At 44.0% G+C, this 25,482-nt stretch overlaps 1 protein-coding gene across 1 annotated transcript in view; it reads left to right on the top strand.

Annotated features, from left to right (window-relative positions):
- The window catches only part of MLXIP (MLX interacting protein), a 173,083-nt gene that overhangs the window by 131,304 nt on the left and 16,297 nt on the right, over positions 1–25,482 (top strand). The window contains exons 7-11 of the mRNA XM_063930047.1: positions 1,839–1,928; positions 3,493–3,602; positions 5,752–6,346; positions 24,113–24,234; positions 24,533–24,707. Coding sequence (XP_063786117.1) covers positions 1,839–1,928; positions 3,493–3,602; positions 5,752–6,346; positions 24,113–24,234; positions 24,533–24,707 — 1,092 coding nt within the window. The remainder of the gene's footprint in view (positions 1–1,838; positions 1,929–3,492; positions 3,603–5,751; positions 6,347–24,112; positions 24,235–24,532; positions 24,708–25,482) is intronic.

Raw genomic sequence — 25,482 nt, 5'->3', positions numbered from 1 at the left:
TTGACACCCCCCTTCCCCTCCCCTGTCGCCGGGCCTGAGGACAATAGTTCTCTCTTGCAGGTGAATGCCCTAAAACCTTGGTGAACCAGGTTTCTGTTTCTCTCCTGAGGTGGCTCAAGGGTTAGTCCTGCCAGTGTTAGCCCCCCATCTTATGAGGGACTCGGCGGATAGGTTTGAGCGGCCCTTCAGTTTCCAAGAATACAGACAGTCTGCAAGATGGGTAACAGTACCATCAAAGATCTCCTGTGGTGAGATTCCCAGCTTCTCTTCCAGGATCAGTGGATCTATTTGACCACAGACGTTTGGGTTAGAGGCATCCGTAACAGGGGATATTTTATAGTTCTTCTGTGTGCTTTTCTCAGTTTGTTTTTTTTTTGTTTTTTTTTTATACAGTGCTTTCTGAAGACTAGGTAAAGTGTTCAGTCTTTACTCTCCATGGGGGTTATCGTTCCAGTTCTTGATGGACAAAGTAGGTTAGGATCACACTCGTATCTCTTTCTAGAGTAGAAACCTAAGGAGTCTTTTTTTTTTTTTTTTTTTTTTAATCTCATTCTGAATTTGAAGTCCTTGAATGCCCAGCTCAGGATGGACCATTTCATGTAGTGTATGAGGCATGTCATTCACAGCATGGAGCATAGTGAGTTCATGGTTTCTATATGGACAGCACAGAATCACATTTGCTCATCCCCCAATGGGAGGGACACAGAGCCTTCCCCACTTTGCCATTCAGAGACATTTACCAATTCAGGGCATTTCCATTTGGTCTAAATGGCAGTTCTTTTACGGTCAAGGGCGGTGTTGATCATTCTCTGTGTGGACGATTTTTTAATCTAGACCAGTTACCCATCTTTGTTCCAAACTCATGTATTGGATTGAAGGTTCTGGAAAGTCAAATTGCTGCAGGCTAGCTTGTAGTGACTTGTTATCAATGTCTTGAAGCAAAGCAGACATCTCTTTGTGAAAAGGTATTAATAACCCAGTCCAACAATGCCACAGTAGGTGCATTCATCAATTTGGGGTCCCCGGTAGTCCTGTGCTCATAAGAGGGATCAGCCAGTTTTTATGTTGGATGAAGAGAAATGTTCCCAATCAGGCTTGGCTGGTTTAAACCAAATGTTTTTTGTTTTTTTATAAAAACCACTCTTTCTCTTTTTTTTTTGCATACACACTGAGCGCTTTTCCCCTCTGCCCAGCGATGTCAGTGGGGGTGAACGGCTTTCCATAGCGGGACGCTATGGAAAGCTGTTCACCCCACTGTTCATCTACTGCTAATACCAGCTGATGAACGCCGGCCGTCGGCATTGAAGCTTCAGCGCTCATCGCTGGGGCATACACACTTGGCGGTTTTGAACTGAAAGCAGCTCAAAACACCAAAAATGAGCTGCTTTCAGCTCAAAATCGCCCAGTGTGTATGGGCCTTAAAGTATTCTTCAGTCTTGTGGAGTTTGTTTCTCAGTAGTTCAGAAAGCTGAGGAGTATATAACATGTTATGTTATTATTTATATTATCTCCATGTGGTTAGTCTGACCTTCCTCAGCTGGAACACTAGGCCCTGCTACTTGCTACTCTTTTCCTAACACTATTTATTTATTTATTTATTTATTTATTTTGAACAGGCAAATCAGCTCTTTAATATACAGTAAGGTATAGGCACCAATGAAAGATCAGCAAGGATAGTAAGTTATTAAAGATAAACACTTGTACGATGTCACCAAGTCATGACCTTTCACAAATCCTGTCTATGATAAGGGAGAGAAATTGATGATTATTAAAATATGTCAAACTTTTAGTATAATGTCCCTTTTACACTCATGAATGTATGTCCTGCATTATTACAGCACATGCAGGGAATGCAGATATGATCCAACCAGAGCTTTTTCCTCTGCAGCCCAACCTGGATTTAATGGACACTTTTGAATCCTTTCCAGGTGAGTTGACCCTTTAGTAAGTATAATACTAATGGCTGAATAACCATGCCTGGGCTATGGTCTGTGTGTAAGGGTAATATCTCTTGTTGTTGGTATGGGAAACCGATAAAGAATTAGGAGTGAGTTTCTTGGTGTGATGTACTGAGGCCTAAAGCTGTACATACACTAGACAATTATCTGGCAGATAATCTGCCAGATCTGACTGTTCGGAATGAATATCTGGTAATGGATGAGAGCAACTGACAACCATTTGCTCCCAAACAGTGGAAAATGGGCCAAAACTATTGTTAATACAAATTGGTTAAATTTATAATTTGACCAATTTTTCTGAAATATAGTTTTTGTTAATTTTCCGGTGTTTGGGAGCAAATGGTTGATTGTCATTTGCGTTCATCCATTACCAGATTTTCATTCCAACCAGTCAGATCTGGCAGATTATCTGCCAGATAATTGTATGGTATACGTCTTATTGTGCCCATACACTTATGAGATAATCGGTGCTATCCTTCGATTTCGACCACATCTGTGAGAGAAATCGAAGGATTGTATGCACATTTTAGGTACCTTGAGACGCGATGCGCGGGCACGCCGGTCGAATATCGCGTCTCAAGATATGTGCTGCACGTAATAATTCTCGCATCGCAGTGCGGTCGCATGTGGTTTTAAACTTACATGAGATATATCGCACTGCGATGTGCGATGGGCACCCGCCAGAGGCCGCTCCCACTCGGCGGTGACGTGCCCATCACGTGATTACCATGCGATCTATCGCATGATCACATGGTAACCACTTTGGCAGTTTAGGTGTGATTTGATCGCACCTGAACTGCCGGTGCGATGCCCCGCGATGTCACGTTGCGTGGCATCGCACAAGTGTATGGCCAGCATTACGTCTGGTGACATGCAGCATTTTAAATGCATCCTCTTCACACACAAGCATCTCCCATTTAATGTTCTATATTGTCACATTTGCTTTTTAGTTCTGGGTAGGAGAAAATGCAGAAAGATATTTGCAAAAAGAAGAAAAAAAATCAGGACACGGAGCTGGAGTAACTGTACAGTACATTAAAGGCGCAGAGTGGTTTGTGGCATATGTTTTCATGAAGTTAAAAAAAGACTGCGCCTAAAAATAAAACTGGTTTGTCTACCCATGACTAATGCTAATATTCTAAATATGTAGTTGCATATCACCGTAGTGGCTTGTATAGGAGTTTCACAGAATGATCGTGTTTATTGCAGCAGTGTAATTATTGGGCGATGATGCAAGATGTTGTGACCCAGCAACTAAGTGTTACTTCAGTGCTTCCCAAACTCTACTCAAGGCAGCCTAACAGTTCAAGTCTTCAGGATATCCAGAGGGGCGGATCCAGAAAAAAATTACAGCGGGGGGCACCGTGATTGGGGGAGCTTGTTTGTGGGGTGTGGCTAGGTGTGGAAGTGGGGGATGTGGCTTCTGAATTATAAGGCAGGTGTCTTTAATATAGGTGAGGTGTTCTCTTCTGTAATCCTGTATGTAGTACTAAATAATTGATTTTTGTTATTTTTATTATTTATTTTTTTACAGATTTATTCTCTTCAAAAAGTCTGTCATCTAATTTATTTAGTTCTGCCTCTACTGTACCTGCCGTCCCGCTGGCTGACCCTGCTTTGCGTTCCTGTAATCAGACATTGGCGGTAAGATGCACATTTTTTCTGTTGAACTAATCCATAGGTCAGTGTTTTATGGGTCTACAAGCTTGAGAACTTCTGGGTCCATGAATGTGAGGCTCACTGTCAATGAATGATGATTCTCCCAGAACATTAATCTTTTGAGAACGGATTAAGACATAACACACAGAGTGAAAGTCGGATCCTGTGGCATTTCTATTTGGGCCTAAAACCATCAATCTGGTTAGAGGATGAAGAATTTGATGGCATTGTTTTTCGAGACTGCCTCCTAATATCTGATTTTTTAAATTGCGTATTTTTTATTGAAAGTTTTAAATGAACATCCCAAAAAGAATAATATGAAATAAATAAAAAATAGAAATAAAAAAAAGTATGCATATAAAACAAACAATACCGGCAGGTATAGTAAAGTATGCAGGATGCAATCAGAAGTACGGTCAGACAGGAGACACAGAATACAATTGCAGTACAGGTCTAATAGTACAGGATATACAATACGCTCCACATTATAGCAATAAGCAGTAAGAGTAAGAGCCCACAGGCGCCATGTGAGCTCACACATTGAGGATAAACTGATAAAATAAAATAAAAAAAAGACTGCCCCATGAGGCATAGAAAAATACAAATATATTGGCACTGCAAACTATAGATAAAACACCTGCCTGAGTATACAGAAGAAAAAAAAAAATAAGAAATAATTAAAATCCTAAGACCTCTGCTGCTCATAGAGATAAAACAAAAATCCCTACAATACAGAACAAAAAACAAAAACCCCCCAAAACAAACCACCTCAAAACCCCCCCACCCTGTATAGCCTATCCCCAACCTAGGTATACCTGGTAGAAAGGGAGCAGAGTTATACACACAGGAGCTCGGCTCATCCAAAGAACACAGGCGTGTGAGTCCAGCAAATGTGTTCTAGAGGTGAGAGGGAGCCAGGCATACAGTGCTCTTCCCTGCACTACGGTTATAGTTAAAGCTCTGTCCCAAATTCACAGGGAGTGTTGTCTCTGTAATACTATGTGCTCAGTAATATCCGCACCAGGGGAGAAGGGGACAAGCAGTGGAATGTGTGCTGTGTATAATACAAGCTCACCAGCCCTGAGCACACTGGCCCCAGCAGCTGAGTGAGGGCAGAGCTTGCAGCAGGAGCACCAGCCACACTGAGAGCAGAGTCTGCCTCAGGATCCAGTCACAGACTTCACCAGCCAGTAAGTTAGGACTCTTGGCACAGAGGATCCCCAAATTCACACTGCAGAAGCAGAGGGGGGTACTGCAGTCTTGCAGAAATTTTCAGCCACAGAACACCAGGGAAAGAGGAGATAGATCAGGATATTAGCAGGAGCTCTGGCAGGAAGCTGCCTACGCCATGCTGTGTCAAGCCACGCCCCCTAATATCTGATTTTAGTTAGTTTGCCTTCCCTTCATCCATGTGATAAAAGTAGGAATGTTTATGGCAATTTGTTTAATATTTGTAGAAAAGCATTTCCTGTGTGGTATATTTATTATGTATACCAAATGGGTAGTAATGCTCTTTATTGTGTGTTTTTTAGGTACAGTAACTGTTAGTAATTTTAATAAATGAAAAGTGATGATGTTGCCCATAGCAACCAATCAGTTTCTGTCTATCATTTTTTTGCATCCTAGAAAATGATAGTCAGAATCTGATTGGTTGCTATGAGCAACATCAACACTTTTTTTTTTTTTTTTTAAGTTAATTTTCCACTAAGTATATTTATTTCAATTAGAAGAGTACTATACTGATTAGTTTCATTCTGGCCTCAGCAGCTATATACCTTGGCGAGTGTTTATAGTGGGCAGTTACTTTTTGCGTCTTTACCTTACACACAAACAGCTGTCCTCCGGTAACTAAAAACATTTTTGTTCATCACTGTCAAATAGCTTCAGGATGGAGGTGTGATCACAAAGACCAAAAGCAGTGATTGCGGCTTCTCATTGGTCCTATTACTTACACTCACCTGCAAAGCTCCACTCCTTCTTTTGATGGTGGTAAAGGTTTATTAGGAAACTCTTGCCATGTAGATTTCATATGTATTTTTGACAAATCTTTTCGCTCTTACATATAGCTATGTCTTTACGCAATGTGCTCAATGTTGCTGCCTCTCATGCATATCTCCTGTTGATTTTTTTCCAGCCAATTTTGCCAACAAGCAACCTTGCACCTGTGAATCTTGATGAAGAGTTAATCCCATCCCCCGGTCCTCCCTCCATCCTCCCACGAGTACGAGAAGTGAGAAGAGAGAGAGCTTCCAGTGTGGGCAGCATCTCTGCTGCTCATGGACCAGTCAAGTTTAACTCAGAAACTTCTATAAGCAGCCAGCATGGTTTTAGCGCCATTTTCCCCCCTCCAGTGACGATCTTCCATACCCCTTCTGCTCCACCGACCGTGCCTCCAAATGCCTGCCTGGCACCCCAGACTTCCTTTGTTAGCACGGACACAAATAAATTCCCAATTTGTAATGCCTCCGTTATCACGCACACAGCCTCTGCCACCCTTACCCATAATCCTTCTGCAACTACCTTCAGCCAGAGCCAGAACCTCATTTTAACTACACAACAACAAGTGCCTTGCAACATTTCACTGCAAACTGCCGGGGTCACTCAACAAAATGCCCCTCGGCCCCACACATACTTTGCACTCTCCAGCTCTGGAGCCAAGCAGAAAAAACAGCCTAAAAAAATTGTGCCTGGTCCCCAGCCAGAGACACTATCTTTGCTTTTTACACCTGGTAAGCCTTTATTATTTGTTTACAGTCAGGAGGAGATTTCTGGGAATCTGTGCTTAAGCTGCAAAGTAAAATAGGTTCGGCTTTGTTTGTGAAATAGTCAAATTGGATAACTATTGTCCATATAACTGTGCAATTTGACACTAAAACACTACGTTCTAAGCATACTGGCGTTGTTTTACAAGGTGCTGTGCTGATTTCCATCAGTTTCATAACTGGTACTGGAAAGAAGGTGAAGAGTTAAGTATAGTGTGTGATGAGAGCAAATAAAACAGTAGCGATGCTTCCTCTGATTGGTTTTTGTTTGTTTTTTTGGGGGGGGGTTTACGTAGTAAACTTGATAATGCTTATAGCATGCACAGAAGCCACTAACAGGGCAATTTAGATTTCTGAATGATGAGCGCACTGAACTATAGAACTATACCATTGCTGTCATCAAATCTAGTAAGAATGATATCACAGTGGCAGCAAAGCTCCCAGATCCTCTGATTCAGTTTCAGTATAGCATATGATGTGCTTAAACGTAACGGCTCCACCGCAAATTATTTCTTTTTTTCTTTTTTTTTCTTTTTAAATGTTGGAAATTTATATAGAGGGGATATATTTATTTTTTTTAGACTTTTTTCCCCCCCTTTGTTTTGTTATTCTTCTTTTGCTATAATTTTTTTAAAATATTTTTTCTGTATGTATTTTCTTTGTTTTTATCTTTTTTTTCTTTATTTCTTTGTGGGTGTAGATCAAAGCTGCTCTTAGACTATTATATCAATAATTTACAGATCAGACATTAAATCATTGGGAACATGCCATTTAAAGAAATTTTAAATTTTATTTTGGGATCTCCACAAATCTTCAATGATGGCTGGAAATTATAAGGTTGAACAGGTGGTGAATACAGGGACACCTAGTGGTAGATGTCAGTTATGACTATGGTGGTGTAATCGAAACAGAGAAAAAAAGATTTATTTATTTTTGTTCCCTTTGCACCACCAGTCGCACGGAGCTTCTAAAGCAATGGGATGAAAAGCATCCAATTTCTCATCATTTTACATAAAATGGATACTCACTATAGGATTATCTGTCCATTCTTTCTGTACAATCTGGTAATGTATGGCAGCACATGACAATCAACCATTTGCTCCCAAAAGCTGGAAAATGGGCAAAAATGGTTGTTTGAATGATTTGAATTTAATCCGTTTGTCTGAACGTCCACTTTTTGTCTGTTTTCCAGTGTTTGGGATCAGATAGTCAATTGTCATTTGCTCCCATACATTACCAGATTTTCAATCGAACCAGAGAGATTGGATTGATAATTCTGTAGTGTGATTTCTGACCATAATTGCCACTTGGAGTTGGTCCTCAATCAGGTTGATTATAAATAAATGTCTAGTGAGACTAAAGATAGTTATGAAGTCTTGTATCATTAAATTGGGTTTTACTACAATTGAATAAAAGGAGCAAAAGCTGCAATTTAGGTGAAAACAGTAGAGGAATTCTTCTGTCTTTTCTTATAGAGCTCCCATTGTGGTCCATCTGTTACTTAATGTAATGGAGCCTGGGATTTGCATACATTAATAGCACAGGCATATTTTCTTCAATCCTATCAATTTAAAGCACTTAAATGACAAACAGCAAATGCATATCTTAATATGGCAAACTTGGATATGGTACAATATAAATAAGTGTATTATAGATTGAATTGATATGGACTGTTAAGACCTTATGGGGGGTATTCAATTAGTGCAGTTTTTTCGGGCAGTCGAAAAAATGGCCCTCCGCTTGTTTTTACGTCCAATTTATATTAGACCCATTCAATGCCCGTGCCGGTTTTTTAGACTGGTCGAAAAATCCGGCACTGGCGAAAACCACATGTATTGGCTAATTCACCGCTGATACACATGTTTTGGCAAATACGTGGGCGTTTATGCCGCAATTTTTGCCCATGCCGATTCGACAAAAAAAAAGTGAAACGGCATGGTTGAAAATGGATTAAAAAACTGGCGAAAATGCCCGCAATTGAATACCCTGGGTCGAATTAGTGACTGCTTGAAAAAACAGCACTCAATTAAATACCCCCCCTAAGTCTTACAATTTTCCTCAATAAGTTCTATAGTGTAGGTGTGTTTTAGGTATATAGTTTAGACATGATATCTGTCTAGTTAGTAGTGGAACAACTTCTGCATTTTGCTATTTTATATATAAATTTTACTCCCAGTAGAGTGTGTGTGTGTGTGTATATATACTGTATACGGTGTGTATGTGTATATAGAATATTATATTTCTCTATCGTCCTAAGTGGATGCTGGGGTTCCTGAAAGGACCATGGGGAATAGCGGCTCCGCAGGAGACAGGGCACAAAAAAGTAAAGCTTTACTAGGTCAGGTGGTGTGCACTGGCTCCTCCCCCTATGACCCTCCTCCAGACTCCAGTTAGATTTTGTGCCCGAACGAGAAGGGTGCAATCTAGGTGGCTCTCCTAAAGAGCTGCTTAGAGAAAGTTTAGTTTAGGTTTTTTTTTCTTTACAGTGAGTCCTGCTGGCAACAGGATCACTGCAACGTGGGACTTAGGGGGAAAGTAGTAAACTCACCTGCATGCAGAGTGGATTTGCTGCTTGGCTACTGGACACCATTAGCTCCAGAGGGATCGAACACAGGCCCAGCCGTGGAGTCCGGTCCCGGAGCCGCGCCGCCGACCCCCTTGCAGATGCTGAAGCGTGAAGAGGTCCGGAAACCGGCGGCTGAAGACTCCTCAGTCTTCATAAGGTAGCGCACAGCACTGCAGCTGTGCGCCATTTTCCTCTCAGCACACTTCACTGGGCAGTCACTGAGGGTGCAGAGCGCTGGGGGGGGGCGCTCTGAGAGGCAAATATAAACCTTATACAAGGCTAAAAATACCTCACATATAGCCCATAGGGGCTATATGGAGATATTTAACCCCTGCCTGACTGGAAAAATAGCGGGAGAAGAACCCGCCGAAAAAGGGGCGGGGCCTATCTCCTCAGCACACGGCGCCATTTTCTGTCACAGCTCCGCTGGTCAGAACGGCTCCCAGGTCTCTCCCCTGCACTGCACTACAGAAACAGGGTAAAACAGAGAGGGGGGGCACATTAATGGCTATATATATATATATATTAAAGCAGCTATAAGGGAGCACTTAATATAAGGATATCCCTTGTATATATAGCGCTTTGTGGTGTGTGCTGGCAGACTCTCCCTCTGTCTCCCCAAAAGGGCTAGTGAGTCCTGTCTTCATTAGAGCATTCCCTGTGAGTTTGCGGTGTGTGTCGGTACGTGGTGTCGACATGTATGAGGACGATATTGGTGTGGAGGCGGAGCAATTGCCAAATATGCAGATGTCACCCCCCAGGGGGTCGACACCAGAATGGATGCCTTTATTTGTGGAATTACGTGATGGTTTATCTTCCCTTAAACAGTCAGTTGAGGACATGAGGCGGCCGGACAATCAATTAATGCCTGTCCAGGCGCCTCAAACACCGTCAGGGGCTGTAAAACGCCCTTTGCCTCAGTCGGTCGACACAGACCCAGACAGGGGCACTGATTCCAGTGACGACGGTAGAAATTCAAACGTATTTTCCAGTAGGGCCACACGTTATATGATTTTGGCAATGAAGGAGACGTTACATTTAGCTGATACTACAGATACCGTAAAACAGGGTATTATGTATGGTGTGAAAAAACTACAAACAGTTTTTCCTGAATCAGAAGAATTAAATGACGTGTGTGATGAAGCGTGGGTTGCTCCTGATAAAAAGTTGATAATTTCAAAAAAGTTATTGGCATTATACCCTTTCCCGCCAGATTTTAGGGCGCGCTGGGAAACACCCCCTAAGGTGGACAAGGCGCTCACACGCTTATCCAAACAAGTGGCGTTACCCTCTCCTGAGACGGCCGCACTTAAGGATCCATCAGATAGAAAGATGGAAGTTATTCAAAAGAATATATACACACATGCAGGTGTTATACTACGACCAGCTATAGCAACTGCCTGGATGTGCAGTGCTGGAGTAGTTTGGTCAGAATCCCTGATTGAAAATATTGATACCCTAGATAGGGACAATGTTTTACTGTCGTTAGAACAAATAAAGGATGCATTTATCTATATGCGTGATGCACAGAGGGATATTTGCACACTGGCATCTCGGATGAGTGCTATGTCCATTTCAGCCAGAAGAGCCTTATGGACACGACAGTGGACAGGCGATGCGGATTCAAAACGTCACATGGAGGTTTTGCCGTATAAAGGGGAGGAGTTATTTGGAGTTGGTCTATCAGACTTGGTGGCCACGGCTACTGCCGGGAAATCCACTTTTTTACCTCAAGTCACTCCCCAACAGAGAAAGGCACCGACCTTTCAACCGCAGCCTTTTCGCTCCTACAAAAATAAGAGAGCAAAGGGCTTGTCGTACCTGCCACGAGGCAGAGGAAGAGGGAAGAGACACCAACAGGCAGCTCCTTCCCAGGAACAGAAGCCCTCCCCGGCTCCTGCAAAAACCTCAGCATGACGCTGGGGCCTCTCAAGCGGACTCGGGGACAGTGGGGGGCCGTCTCAAAAATTACAGCGCGCAGTGGGCTCACTCGCAGGTAGACCCCTGGATCCTGCAGATAATATCTCAGGGGTACAGGTTGGAATTAGAGACGGATCCTCCTCATCGTTTCCTGAAGTCTGCCTTACCAACCGTCTCTTCCGAAAGGGAGAGGGTGTTGGAAGCCATTCACAAGCTGTACGCTCAGCAGGTGATAGTCAAAGTACCCCTATTACAACAAGGAAAGGGGTATTATTCCACTCTATTTGTGGTACCGAAGCCGGATGGCTCGGTAAGGCCTATTCTAAATCTGAAGTCCTTGAACCTCTACATAAAAAAGTTCAAGTTCAAGATGGAGTCACTCAGAGCAGTGATAGCGAACCTGGAAGAAGGGGACTTTATGGTATCCTTGGACATCAAGGATGCGTATCTACACGTTCCGATTTACCCCGCACACCAGGGGTACCTCAGGTTCATTGTTCAAAACTGTCACTATCAGTTTCAGACGCTGCCGTTCGGATTGTCCACGGCGCCTCGGGTCTTTACCAAGGTAATGGCCGAGATGATGATTCTTCTTCGAAGAAAAGGCGTATTAGTTATCCCATACTTGGACGATCTCCTAATAAGGGCAAGGTCCAGAGAACAGCTGGAGACAGCTTTAGCACTATCTCAAGAGGTGCTAAGACAACACGGGTGGATTCTGAATATTCCAAAATCCCATTTAATCCCGACAACTCGTCTGCTGTTCCTAGGAATGATTCTGGACACGGTTCAGAAAAAGGTTTTCCTTCCAGAGGAAAAAGCCAAGGAGTTATCCGATCTGGTCAGGAACCTCCTAAAACCAGGAAAAGTGTCAGTACATCAATGCACAAGAGTCCTGGGAAAAATGGTGGCTTCTTACGAAGCAATTCCATTCGGCAGATTCCATGCAAGAATATTCCAAAGGGATCTGTTGGACAAATGGTCAGGGTCGCATCTGCAGATGCACCTGCGAATAACCCTGTCACCAAAGACAAGGGTGTCACTTCTGTGGTGGTTGCAGAAGGCTCACCTATTAGAAGGCCGCAGATTCGGCATTCAGGATTGGATCCTGGTGACCACGGACGCCAGCCTGAGAGGCTGGGGAGCAGTCACACAAGGAAGAAACTTCCAGGGAGTATGGACGAGTCTGGAAAAGTCTCTTCACATAAACATTCTGGAACTAAGAGCAATCTACAATGCTCTAAGCCAGGCGGAACTTCTCCTGCAAGGAAAGCCGGTGTTGATTCAGTCGGACAACATCACGGCGGTCGCCCATGTAAACAGGCAGGGCGGCACAAGAAGCAGGAGTGCAATGGCAGAAGCTGCCAAGATTCTTCGCTGGGCGGAGAATCACGTGATAGCACTGTCAGCAGTGTTCATCCCGGGCGTGGACAACTGGGAAGCAGACTTCCTCAGCAGACACGATCTTCATCCGGGAGAGTGGGGTCTACATCCAGAAGTCTTCAACATGTTAATAGACCGTTGGGAAAGACCAATTGTAGACATGATGGCGTCTCGCCTCAACAAGAAACTGGACAAATATTGCGCCAGGTCAAGAGATCCACAGGCAATAGCTGTGGACGCACTGGTAACTCCTTGGGTGTACCAGTCAGTGTATGTGTTTCCTCCTCTGCCGCTCATACCAAAGGTATTGAAGATCATACGGCAAAGAAGAGTAAGAACAATACTAGTGGTTCCGGATTGGCCGAGAAGGACTTGGTATCCGGAACTTCAAGAGATGCTCACGGACGAACCGTGGCCTCTACCTCTGAGAAGGGACCTGCTACAGCAGGGTCCCTGTCTTTTTCAAGACTTACCGCGGCTGCGTTTGACGGCATGGCGGTTGAACGCCAGATCCTAAAAGGGAAAGGCATTCCAGAAGAAGTCATTCCTACCTTGATTAAGGCACGGAAGGAAGTCACCGTGAAACATTATCACCGCATTTGGCGAAAATATGTAGCGTGGTGCGAGGATCGGAGGGTTCCGACGGAGGAATTCCAACTGGGTCGTTTCCTACATTTCCTGCAATCAGGATTATCTATGGGTCTCAAATTGGGATCCATTAAGGTTCAAATTTCGGCCCTGTCAATATTCTTCCAAAAAGAATTGGCCTCTGTCCCTGAGGTCCAGACTTTTGTCAAGGGAGTACTGCATATACAGCCTCCTGTGGTGCCTCCGGTGGCACCGTGGGATCTAAATGTAGTTTTAGATTTCCTCAAATCCCATTGGTTTGAACCATTGAAAAAGGTGGATTTGAAATATCTCACATTGAAAGTGACTATGTTACTAGCCCTGGCCTCTGCCAGGAGAGTATCTGAATTGGCGGCTTTATCTTATAAAAGTCCTTATCTAATCTTCCATTCGGATAGGGCAGAACTGCGGACTCGTCCGCATTTTCTCCCTAAAGTGGTATCAGCATTTCATCTGAACCAACCTATTGTGGTGCCTGCGGCCACTAGCGACTTGGAGGACTCCAAGTTGTTGGACGTTGTCAGAGCCTTAAAAATATACATTTCAAGGACGGCTGGAGTCAGAAAATCTGACTCGCTGTTTATATTGTATGCACCCAACAAGTTGGGCGCACCTGCTTCTAAGCAGTCGATTGCTCGTTGGATTTGTAACACAATTCAACTTGCACATTCTGTGGCAGGCCTGCCACAGCCTAAAACTGTAAAAGCCCACTCCACAAGGAAGGTGGGCTCATCTTGGGCGGCTGCCCGAGGGGTCTCGGCATTACAACTCTGCCGAGCAGCTACGTGGTCGGGGGAGAACACGTTTGTAAAATTTTACAAATTTGATACCCTGGCAAAGGAGGACCTGGAGTTCTCTCATTCGGTGCTGCAGAGTCATCCGCACTCTCCCGCCCGTTTGGGAGCTTTGGTATAATCCCCATGGTCCTTTCAGGAACCCCAGCATCCACTTAGGACGATAGAGAAAATAAGAATTTACTTACCGATAATTCTATTTCTCGGAGTCCGTAGTGGATGCTGGGCGCCCATCCCAAGTGCGGATTATCTGCAATACTTGTACATAGTTATTGTTAACTAATTCGGGTTATTGTTAAGGAGCCATCTTTAAGAGGCCCTTTCTGTTGTCATACTGTTAACTGGGTTTAGATCACAAGTTGTACGGTGTGATTGGTGTGGCTGGTATGAGTCTTACCCGGGATTCAAAATGCCTCCCTTATTGTGTATGCTCGTCCGGGCACAGTACCTAACTGGAGTCTGGAGGAGGGTCATAGGGGGAGGAGCCAGTGCACACCACCTGACCTAGTAAAGCTTTACTTTTTTGTGCCCTGTCTCCTGCGGAGCCGCTATTCCCCATGGTCCTTTCAGGAACCCCAGCATCCACTACGGACTCCGAGAAATAGAATTATCGGTAAGTAAATTCTTATTATATATATATATATATATATATATATATATATATATATATATATATGTTAATAGTTTACTTGGTTCTGTGGAAATCAAAGATTTAAGGTGAATTTCTATTTATTTATGTTTTCATAACTGCAGACTCCCTCCTCATGCATATATATCTCATTAGTAGGCTCCTTTATTTATTTTGATATATACATTTGTGTGCGTTCATTGTGTATTCTATTTACCAGTTTGCGTAAGTAAGTAAGGGGGTGTTGCTGGAATCCTTTCATGTGCTACTGTATGCCGCACTGACATATGAGAGCAGGCCTCAGAAACGGTATTGTAGATCCCTTTAAAGAAACCAAAGAGGTTTAAGGATTACAATAGAATGCTTCTTGTTTTAGAAAATAAGGCAGAAGCCATGACCCTTGCTAAGTGCTGGCCATCAGACATGCATTGTATAATTTACACTTACAGGGACTGTCAAACCAGCAATGATAACAGCTGCAGCATTAGGTGATAGACCCTTTGGTGATGAGGTTGTATCAGTGACCCAAGTGGTTAGTAATTTAGCTAACACCCAGGGAGGGAGGGAGTACAAGGAGAGTCTGGGAAGGAAAGGAATAAGGAATCTGGCAAGGGTAAAGAAAAGATCCAAGTGTTCACACATTGAAATCTATTGTAGAGAAAATAAACAGGACATCAAACAAATAATGGTTGGAAATGGGAAGTCCAAGGTTACCATATCTTGGAAACAAATTATAGATGAATTTTGAAGGATGCTATACAAACATTCCATACAGCCATCATTACCTTTGTTTCTCATACGTCCTAGAGGATGCTGGGGACTCCGTAAGGACCATGGGGTATAGACGGATCCGCAGGAGCCTGGGCACACTAAAAAGACTTGAACTGGGTGTGAACTGGCTCCTCCCTCTATGCCCCTCCTCCAGACCTCAGTTAGACTTTGTGCCCAGGAGTGATGGGTCACACACTAGGGGAGCTCTCCTGAGTTTCTCTAAAAGACTTTGTTAGGTTTTTTATTTTCAGGAAGACCTGCTGGCTACAGGCTCCCTGCAGCGTGGGAGTGAGGGGAGAGAAGTCAGACCTACTTCTTCTTAGTTTAAAGGCTCTGTTTCTCGGCTACTGGACACCATTAGCTCCAGAGGGTTCGATCACTTGGTGCGCCTAGCTGCTTGTTCCCGGAGCCACGCCGTCACCCCCCTCACAGAAGCCAGAAGAAAGAAGAAGGGTGAGTATGTAAAGAACAGAGGACTTCAGTGACGGCAGAAGACTTCGGTAACGGAGGTACAGCGGTCGCGCTGCGCTCCTTGCTCCCACACACCAACGCCACTCACAGGGTGCAGGGGGTGGGGGGTTGGGGGGGGGAGGGAGTGCTCTGGGCAGCATATTACTGATTTCTTATTGAGGCTGGCATAAAAGCGTTTCAGTGCCTGGGCACTGGGTCTCATTCCCCCGCCAGTATATCACAGCACGCTGCGCGCCATTGTTCCCCCGCCGCCGGCTCCCACAGGTGCAGGGCGCTGGAGGGGAGCGCCCTGGGCAGCATTTTACAGTTCGTGATCTGGGCTGTGTGAGGTTACACTGGCGGTGCCGGGGCTCCGTGTCCCGGACCCCCGCCAGCATGTTATAGCGCACTGCGCGCCATTTCTCCCCCTCCGCCGGCTCCCACATATTACAGAAATTTGTGAGGTTAAACTGGTGGTGCCGGGGCTCCGTGTCCCGGACCAACGCCAGCATGTTGTAATGCGTTACGCGCCATTTCTTCCCCGCCGCCGGCTTCCATGGGTGCAGGGCGCCGGGCGGGGGGGGGGGGGGAGGCGCCCTGGGCAGCTTATATATCTCATTCAGCTGACCACACAGGAGAGGCTGCATATCGGTGTGAAACACACTGTTAAATCTTGACAAAGACGCCGCAGAGCGTCGAAACGAGTTGATACAGTGCTATATTGATGTCCTAAACCAGTACATCCATTGAAGGGGGCATATGACATTTTATGATATCCGGATCACTTCATGTCAGTTGATTTCCATCTCTGCTCCCCATTTGGTACGGCTGGTTGTCTATTTATGTTTCATTTGTGTATTTTAATAAAAGGAGGGTTCTTTTGGCCCTAATTGGCTTCCCCCTTTCTTTTTTTTTCATTGCATACTCACCATATGAGTGATATTCATGCTCAATATACGGTGTCACAGAGGAAAAAACCCTTACGGAAAAGAAACCTTTATGTGCTTTCTATCTTCCATTTTCAAGTAAGCATACACGGAAGGATCTATTACCGTATCTTCACGGCATCACTTTGGGTGACCCTATAAGAAGGTGGACGGCTTATTTCTCTTTTGGGACCATCTTCATCACCTAGTTCTCCCTTAACACAGTGGAAAGAACTTCTATGCTCATACAGGATTACACTATTATATTTTTTTGTCTTTTTCATGAACAATATGACATCGCTGTGAGGATCGTTTAAAACAAGGGGACATTTGGAGCGCAGAAAGTGAGACTGTATTTTTCTGTTACATATTGTCTTTGTAGGTTGGTGACCTATCCATACGGTCTACTGCTGCTCCAATTCGCAGCGCCTTAGGAAGAATTTTTTCTACTAGCTTATATATCTATATGGACCAATTTATAGGTTTCTGGTGGGTCGTTTGTGGTCCGGGCACCCCATATGATAACCCCGCAATTTGATAGCAGGGGCGCGGTTAGCGCCGGTGCTCCCACACGCCGAGGGTCTGTTTGGGTGCAGGGCGCACGGGGGGGGAGCGCCCTGTGCGGCATTTGTTTCTTATGGTATATAGTGTCTTTACACTATATACGGTGCCAGACCGGCTTGTGTGTATATATATATATAATGTTTATACTATTATGAGCGGGCTTAAGCGCGCCGGGAAGGGGCGGAGCTTAGCCCTCACAGAGGAGTCAGCGCCATTTCCTCCACTCCCCAACAAGACTTACTGTATAGTAGGAAGGTGGGGGGACACAGGGTTTTTTTAATGCTATATGGGTGTCCTTTAGCATTATGTTGATAATGGTCGCACAATCCTTGTTGTAATACATCAATTCACTGTTCCCTGTTTGTACCCACTATTGGTTGGTCGACATATGTCGACAGGTGTGAGGGTTTTGTCACAAACTACTGTGGGGTAAATGTCGGCTTCGATGACGGTACTTGATTCGGAAAATTAAGTATTAGCAAATTGGTGTTTGTGTGCTTAAAACAGTAAACACGATAGGCGGGAGACAGTTGTTTGTTGATGCCCTGTCGGCATCAACGGTATTTCCTGGGTAATGATGTTATCAGGCGGTTATTGCCTTGTACCTGTGTGTGTGTGTGTGTGTGTGTGTGTGTGTATATCTGTAGAGGTATATGTGGGGGGAGTGTTATCAAAATTGTATTTGTATGCTTCCCTCAGACCCCTTGGGGTTCCGTGATTATTATTATTATTTGCCCACTTAATATTCCTTGCTGTCGACATTTACTAAGTTTCTGTCGACCATAACGTTCCTGGTAGATCCACATCGGGGGCATGTCAGTACATGGTCATACACATTCACAACACATTACTGTCACTAGGGACCTGACAGGTCTGGACAATCCACTTGCATATAGGTTATGTCTATATATGTAGATATAGGTTATATATGCATGGTTAGGATATATGTGTTTTATTGTGTATTGCAGGATGTATATCAACAAATGCTGAAATAATGGTATTCTTATCATGTGCTGGTCGCTCTGTTGATTAAGCTCTAGATTGGCCATGACGAGTTGATTTCGATCCTCTCAAGGAGTCCGAATATTATTCTCTTCACAACGCGGAGAGAAAATTATGACAGTCAACTCCTGGCCGACGCAGAGCCGGTCGCAAAGGATCATACACAGGCAGCTAAGTGACATTTTATTTCTATACTTTGTCCTTATTTGCACTGTATGCACTTGACGGAATGTTGTATTCGGGTAGGATACCCGAATACAACCGGGTAAAAGGAGCCGGTCGCAAAGGATCATACACAGGCAGCTAAGTGACATTTTATTTCTATACTTTGTCCTTATTTGCACTGTATGCACTTGACGGAATGTTGTATTCGGGTAGGATCCTACCCAGAGTGGGTAGGCTTGCATATGTTTATTCTACCTTATAACATTACAGCAGGCTGCCACGTGACAGAAGGAGGTGTGACCGGAATATGCGGAGGAGGTCTCCGGGAGATGCTGGTGGGAGGTATACAGCTGTTTGGTGTGGCCTCTGTTCAGTCGATCTCGGCGGATTCCACTGGTAAGTCTAGCTTCGTGAGTTAGCCTCCTTCACAATGGTTGGTGACGCATTCTTTTGCGGGATGCAGTCGTTTTAACCGTTTCGATACCGTTCCTTTTTCCTTTTCTGTGCAGTCAGTGGAAGGTGAAAAGGTAAGAGTTCTGCAGCCTTGTTAGGTTCGCAGAAGTGGATGTCGTTTTCTGTTTTCACTACATCCACCACTTGTCGCTGAGTCTATCTGGCTGGTTCCCACTCCGGTGACCACTTGTCTACTAATTTTCAGTTAGTCCGGGAATAGACTAGGACCTGTGAGTTATTTATAGAAGCCAAAGGGGAACATTCTGAGTTACGGTTGTTTCCCCTTACTGTTTTTTCTAATAGATCTTGCCATTCCCCTCTGGAAGGGAAGGTAGTACACGACGCCATACAGAGGTGCGTCAGGTTCAGGACATTGTCTGGTTGTCCCTGTATAAAGGTGCAAATCGTTGTTTCTCTCTGACTGTTCTTTGACATAGGGATTGGCTGTTGTTCCCAACGACACAGATGTCAAAAGTGGGTTTCGGAGTAGATACTGACCGGTTAAGGTTCGGTATTTTTCCTGTGGAAAAAGGTCTGAGGATCCAGAGTTGGGTCGGCTTTGAGGTGACACCTCATCAATATGTTCAGTTAATAAGACAGATGGGTGCGGCCTAAGAGGCTTTTTTCGGTCAGCAGGTCTAATACCAGAGTGGTTTTCATGGGACCAGTTGGAAATGTGGTCCGGGTCTCACCTGCGCATGCACCGGAATATAATCCAAATGGACAGGACATCGCTCCTGTAGTGTCTGCTCGGTTCTTTCCTTCTAGAGGAATGAAGGTTCGGGATCCAGGTTTAGATCCTGGTGTCCGTGCATACAGATCTCCGAAGCTGGGGAGCAGTCCTTTGCAAGGGACGTATTTCCAGAGGATAAGATCAAGTTGGGAAACTTGTCTGCTGTAAGCTTTCTTGAATTAAGAGCTATTTCGACGAACGTATTCTTCGTGTTCTGCCGTGTTAGTTCTGCCAGACGACTTGTCAGCAGTGGCGTAAGTAAGCCGCTATGGCGGAACATGGAGCAATGCGGCAATGGCAGAAGATGCACATTTGCAGTTGAGTGGGAAGTCTGGTAAACGCTATTTTAGCAGTCTTCGTTCCAGAGGTTAACGACGGAGAAATAGATTTCCTCTGCTGACGCGATATCCAGCCGGGAAAAATTCAGTCATCATCGAGAAGCTTTCCCAGACGTGACAAGTCTTTGAGGAGTGTCGCAATTGGACATGTGGGCATCTCGCCTAAACGAAAGGCCTCAAGGAGATTGTTCCAGGTCAAGGGACACTCAAGATATAGCAGTGGACATCCTCGTGACTCCGTGGGTGTTTTTAGTCGGTCTATGTGACCTCTCAGCTTTCACTTTTCTGATGGTGGTAAGCGTAAGATAATCTAAGGTTCCGGTGATCCTCTTGAATCCGGTCTAGCCAGTGAGGGTTGGCTATCCAGTTTCATGGTTTACTCATAGAAGATTACTGCCCTCTTCCTCTACGTGAGGTAATGTTACAACAAGATCAGGGCGTGTATCAGGACTTACCGCGACTGCGTCTGACGCGGGAGCGGTTGAATGCCATATCCTAAGCCGAACGGGTGTTCCCAGTGAAGTTGTTTCCTCAATTCTTCAGGCTAGGAAAGAACTAACGGCAAAGCGTTACCACCGTAGTTGGAGTAATTGTGTGTCTCGGTGTGTATCCAGGAAGGCTCCTATGGAGAACTTTCAGCTAGGTCATGCTTATCCATACTTTACAAGCCGGTGTGGAGGCAAGCCTAATAAGTTTCTTTACAAAATTTCTCTCTTGGAAAGTGGTCATGCTATTGGCTTTGACGTCTGCAAGGCGGGTGTCGGAAGTGGTGGTTTTGTCTCACAAGAGCCTTGTTTGATCTTTCAGGTGGATGGAGAGGAATTGAGTACTCTGTTGGTAGTTCTACCAAGGGTGGTTTCTAAGTTTCACAAACATCGGCCTATTTTGATGCCGGTGGTTACTTAGGCATTAGCTGATTCAAATTCCCTCGATCTAGCCAGGGATTTGAGTATGTAGGTCGTAAATTTGGCTCAGTTTGGAGAAACAGAGGCTCTGTTTAGAGCTTAATACTAGATTTAATAGACTTAATACTTACAAATGGAGACAGATTATCGGACGTAAAAGTGGGTAAAAACCTGGGATCCAGTGATCATCAAGCAGTATGGTTCAGCATTAAGACAGAGACTGACTCGTCCCATACAAAAACAAAGGTGTTGGATTTTAGGAAGGCTGATTTTGTAGGGATGGGAAAATGTGTAAGCGATTCTTTGGCAGAGTGGAGGAACTTGGAAACAGTGCAGGAGAGGTGGGAAACATTAAAATGTGCAATAATGAAGGCAACAGACCTTTGTATCAAAACTGTTAGGAAAAACACAAGGAAAAGGAAGCCAGTGTGGTTTGCAAAAGAAGTAGCAAATATTGTGAGAGCAAAAAAGATGGCTTTTAGGAAATATAAGCAGACACAAAATAATGAAGACAAAAAGATATATCTTGTTAGACAGAAGGAGACAAAGAAGGTAATCAGATGTGCAAAGGCACAAGCTGAGGAGAAAATGGCCCAGTTAGTGGGTAAAGGAGGCAAAACTTTTTTTAGGTATATAAGCGAAAGGAGAAAAACAAAAGGCGGAATTATAAAACTAAAGACGGACACTGGGAGTCTTGTTGAAGGAGACAATTTAATAGCAGATCATCTTAATGATTATTTTTGCTCAGTATTTACTACTGAAAGAGAGGGGAAGGGGCCACAGTTAAGTTGCAGGGATATTCAGGAAAATGAAACAAGTACATTTACAGAGGAGAAGGTCCTAACAGAACTCTCAAAGCTGAAAGTGGACAAATCTATGGGGCCAGATGGGATACATCCAAGGATACTAAAAGAACTTAAAGAGGTGCTGGTAGCACCATTGACAGAATTATTCAACCAGTCATTAGCTACAGGAGTAATTCCAGGGGACTGGAAAAGAGCAAACGTAGTCCCACTGCACAAAAGTGGAAGCAAGGAAGAGGCAAACAACTACAGACCAGTGAGTCTTACATCAGTAGTAGGGAAATTGATGGAAACACTCTTAAAAGAAAGAGTTGTAGATTATCTCAAATCCGGCAATTTACTGGATCCCAAACAGCATGGATTCACTGGGGGGAGATCATGTCAAACAAATCTTATTGACTTTTTTGATTGTGTGACTAAAGTGATGGATAAAGGTGGAGCCATGGATATAGCTTATCTAGACTTTAGTAAGGCTTTTGACACAGTTCCACATCGCAGACTGCTAAATAAACTTGAAAGTTTGGGATTGGATATTAGGATTATTGAATGGATAAGATCTTGGTTTAAGGATAGAAAACAGAGAGTTGTGGTAAATGGAGTGCATTCACAGGAGGGAAATGTTACCAGTGGAGTACCCCAGGGATCTGTACTTGGACCAGTGCTTTTTAATATCTTTATTGGTGACATTGCAAATGGCATTAAAGGGAAAGTATGCCTTTTTGCAGATGACACAAAGGTATGCAACAGGGTAGACACACCAGGTGGGGTAAAACAAATGATTGAGGATCTAGGTAGATTAGAGGAATGGTCAAGAGTCTGGCAATTACAGTTTAATGCCAAAAAATGCAAAATCATGCACTTGGGTCTCAAAAATCCTAAAGCTAAATACAGTATTAATGGCACTATACTGGAAACTACTGAGGAGGAAAGGGATCTAGGAGTCACTATTTCAGATGACTTAAAGGCATGTAAGCAATGTAACAAGGCAATGAGGAAGGCTAGTCAGATGCTTGCCTACATTGGGAGAGGAATCAGCAGCAGAAAGAAAGAAGTAATAATGCCACTGTATAGGTCATTGGTACGGCCTCATTTAGAATACTGTATTCAGTTCTGGAGGCCATATCTTCAAAAGGATATTAATACATTAGAAACTGTACAAAGGAGGGCAGCTAAAATGGTGCATGGCCTACATCACAAAACATACCCTGAAAGACTAAGAAATCTCAATATGTATAGTTTGGAGCAGAGAAGGGAAAGGGGGGACATGATAGAAACTTTCAAATATATCAAGGGTTTTAACAAAGTCCAGGAGGGAAACATTCTCCAAATGAAGAGAAGCAATAGGACACGAGGACATGCACTGAGACTGGAGGGGGGGAGGTTCAGGGGAAATTTGCGGAAAAATTATTTCACAGAAAGGGTAGTGGACAAGTGGAATAGCCTCCCATCAGAGGTGGCAGAGGCTAAGACAGTAGAGCAATTTAAACATGCATGGGATAGACATAAGGATATCCTTACAAAGAAATAAGGATCAAATAAGGTTAGAGATAAAAATAATATAAAAAAAAAAGGGGCAGACTAGATGGGCCAAGTGGTTCTTATCTGCCGATAAATTCTATGTTTCTATGTTTGTCTGGTATATTCCCAGCATGGTTTGGGAGACTGCGTTATGCAGTCTGTTACACGCTGAATCTGTGATGCGGTTTGGCATGTTCGTTCTACGGCTGAATTGCCATCACCGAAGTCGGTGGAGGTCCATTTTTTTTGGGGAAGATGGGCTTTTCTTGGGCGGATGCCCGAGGAGTCTCGGCGGTTCAACTTTGCCGAGCGGATTCTTGGTCGAGATCAAACGCTATTGCTATGCTCTACAAGTTTGATACCCTGATTTTTGGGGACCTTATGATTGCTCATTCGGTGCTGCAGAGTCGTCCGCACTCTCCCGCCCGTTTTGGAGCTTTGGTATAAACCCCATGGTCCTTACGGAGTCCCCAGCATCCTCTAGGACGTATGAGAAAATAGGTACCGGTAAATCCTTTTCTCTTAGTCCGTAGAGGATGCTGGGCGCCCGTCCCAGTGCGTACTGTGTCTGCAATGATTGCTTTTGGTTACACCCTGGTGTTGTGTCTTCTCTGTCTGGCGGTTGCTACCGTTGTTCATGACACGGCATGCGGGGTCTTATTTTTGCTTATGTGGACACACAGGTTGTGTTACATATCCTCTCAGCATGTGGCTGTGTTTTGTTCATGCCGTTGGCTGGTATTCTACTGAATGCCTCGTTCTACGGTGTGTTTGAGGTGTGAGCTGGTATGACACTCACCGTGTTATAACAATAAATTCTTTCCTCGAAATGTCCATCTCTCCTGGGCACAGTTTTCTAACTGAGGTCTGGAGGAGGGGCATAGAGGGAGGAGCCAGTTTCACACCCAGTTCAAGTCTTTATAGTGTGCTCAGGCTCCTGCGGATCCGTCTATACCCCCTGGTCCTTAGGGAGTCCCCAGCATCCTCTACGGACCAAGAGAAAAGGATTACCGGTAGGTACTAAAATCCTATTTATTTCTTTTTGTCTGAAACTTTATGGGTCTTTTTGTTTGTCAGGATGTACCTTGAAATGGAGATTTATTGCAGCCTATGTTTGTGGTATTTATATGTATTTGTTGTTGTTCTGCAAACATGCTTCTGATAGGGCACCTGATTATCTGTTTCAGCACCCTTTTCAGGTCAGACTCAAGCTGTGATCGTATCGCCTGCCTCACGTAAGAGAAATACCATGCTTGCACCAAGAATTCCCCAATCCAACGTTGTCATTGCACCAGCTGGACTTTCAGGAGTAAGAAGCTGATCAAATATGACTCTTAAATTCAGATCATACCTTGAATTACCTTGTAATTTCTCTAGCTAAAGCTTTGTAGCTTTCAATACTTATGTTCATGTAGAGTTAATACAATTTATTTTATTTTTAACAGTCCTAAAATGTTTTGTAGAACGTGGTCATTGTTGCTTTCATCGCACAATGTCAACCAATCCAGTTGACATGACCTTGTTTGTACTAAGTATATCCAGTCATTGACAGTTGACCCAATTTTGCGCGTTCCATTGTTAACTTATTCGTTTTCCTTATCTAACAGACCTCTGGAGAGTTTCATGGCAGTATCCTTGTTGGAACAGCTCAGCAATCTCAGGGCAGCCAGAAGTCCCAGTCTGCTGTGACTCGAATCTATCCTAACCCAGTGGATGAGAATTTGGTGAAGAGAGAAATGACTCCCTCACAGAATTGCAGTACTGTGCCTTCTCCTTCATCCTGTGAGCTCAGAGGGAGAATACACCATGCTTTGATGTATTTCATTGCAGCATATTAGTTATTCCTGTGTTTTATGGTTTGTCCATTGTTGACTGGTTATACTGTTTTACAGTTATTCTACAGTACTTAAGAAATAATTGGCAAATCTATAAATTAGTACAGACTTGTTGATGCATTTTTGTACGTAATCCATAATCTGTGTTCTGTTGGCTATTAGGAGAAATTAGAAAAAAAATAGATTACCCTGCACGATTGCTTAATATGAGTAGATATCTGGGATCTTTTTATTGTGACTGTATTTTAATGCTTATTACAGTGTTCTAACCCAAAGAGAGTTCAAATTGGTGCAACATATCTTCATTTGTCAATGGATCCTGAATTATTATTATTTTTTTGGTGTATTTTACTTTGCTGTTAGAATCTTATATTATCTAGTGCCAACATATGCTGGACAAATAAGTTTAATAGTAAAGTAGTAATTCTGTTTTTTTTTTCTTTTTCTTTTCCAGTCAACGGCATTAGGACCTAATTCAGACCTGATCGCTGCTGTGCGTTTTCGCACAGTAGCCGATCAGGTCTGAACTGCGCCGGCGTATACCAGACAGCAGACGGTTGTCTCAGCCCTGCGATCGCCTCTGTCTGATTGACAGACAGAGGCGTTCACTGAGCAGGAGGGGGTGGGCTGGCGGCGTTTGGCTGCCATTTTAGGGGCACGATCCGGGCAACGCAAGCGTGCCCGGACTGTGCGGCGGGCGTGCCGCAGCGGCTGTGTGACGT

Source organism: Pseudophryne corroboree, chromosome 1, assembly GCF_028390025.1.
Source record: "Pseudophryne corroboree isolate aPseCor3 chromosome 1, aPseCor3.hap2, whole genome shotgun sequence".
NCBI lineage: Eukaryota > Metazoa > Chordata > Amphibia > Anura > Myobatrachidae > Pseudophryne > Pseudophryne corroboree.
This window is presented reverse-complemented; position numbering and strand designations above follow the sequence as displayed.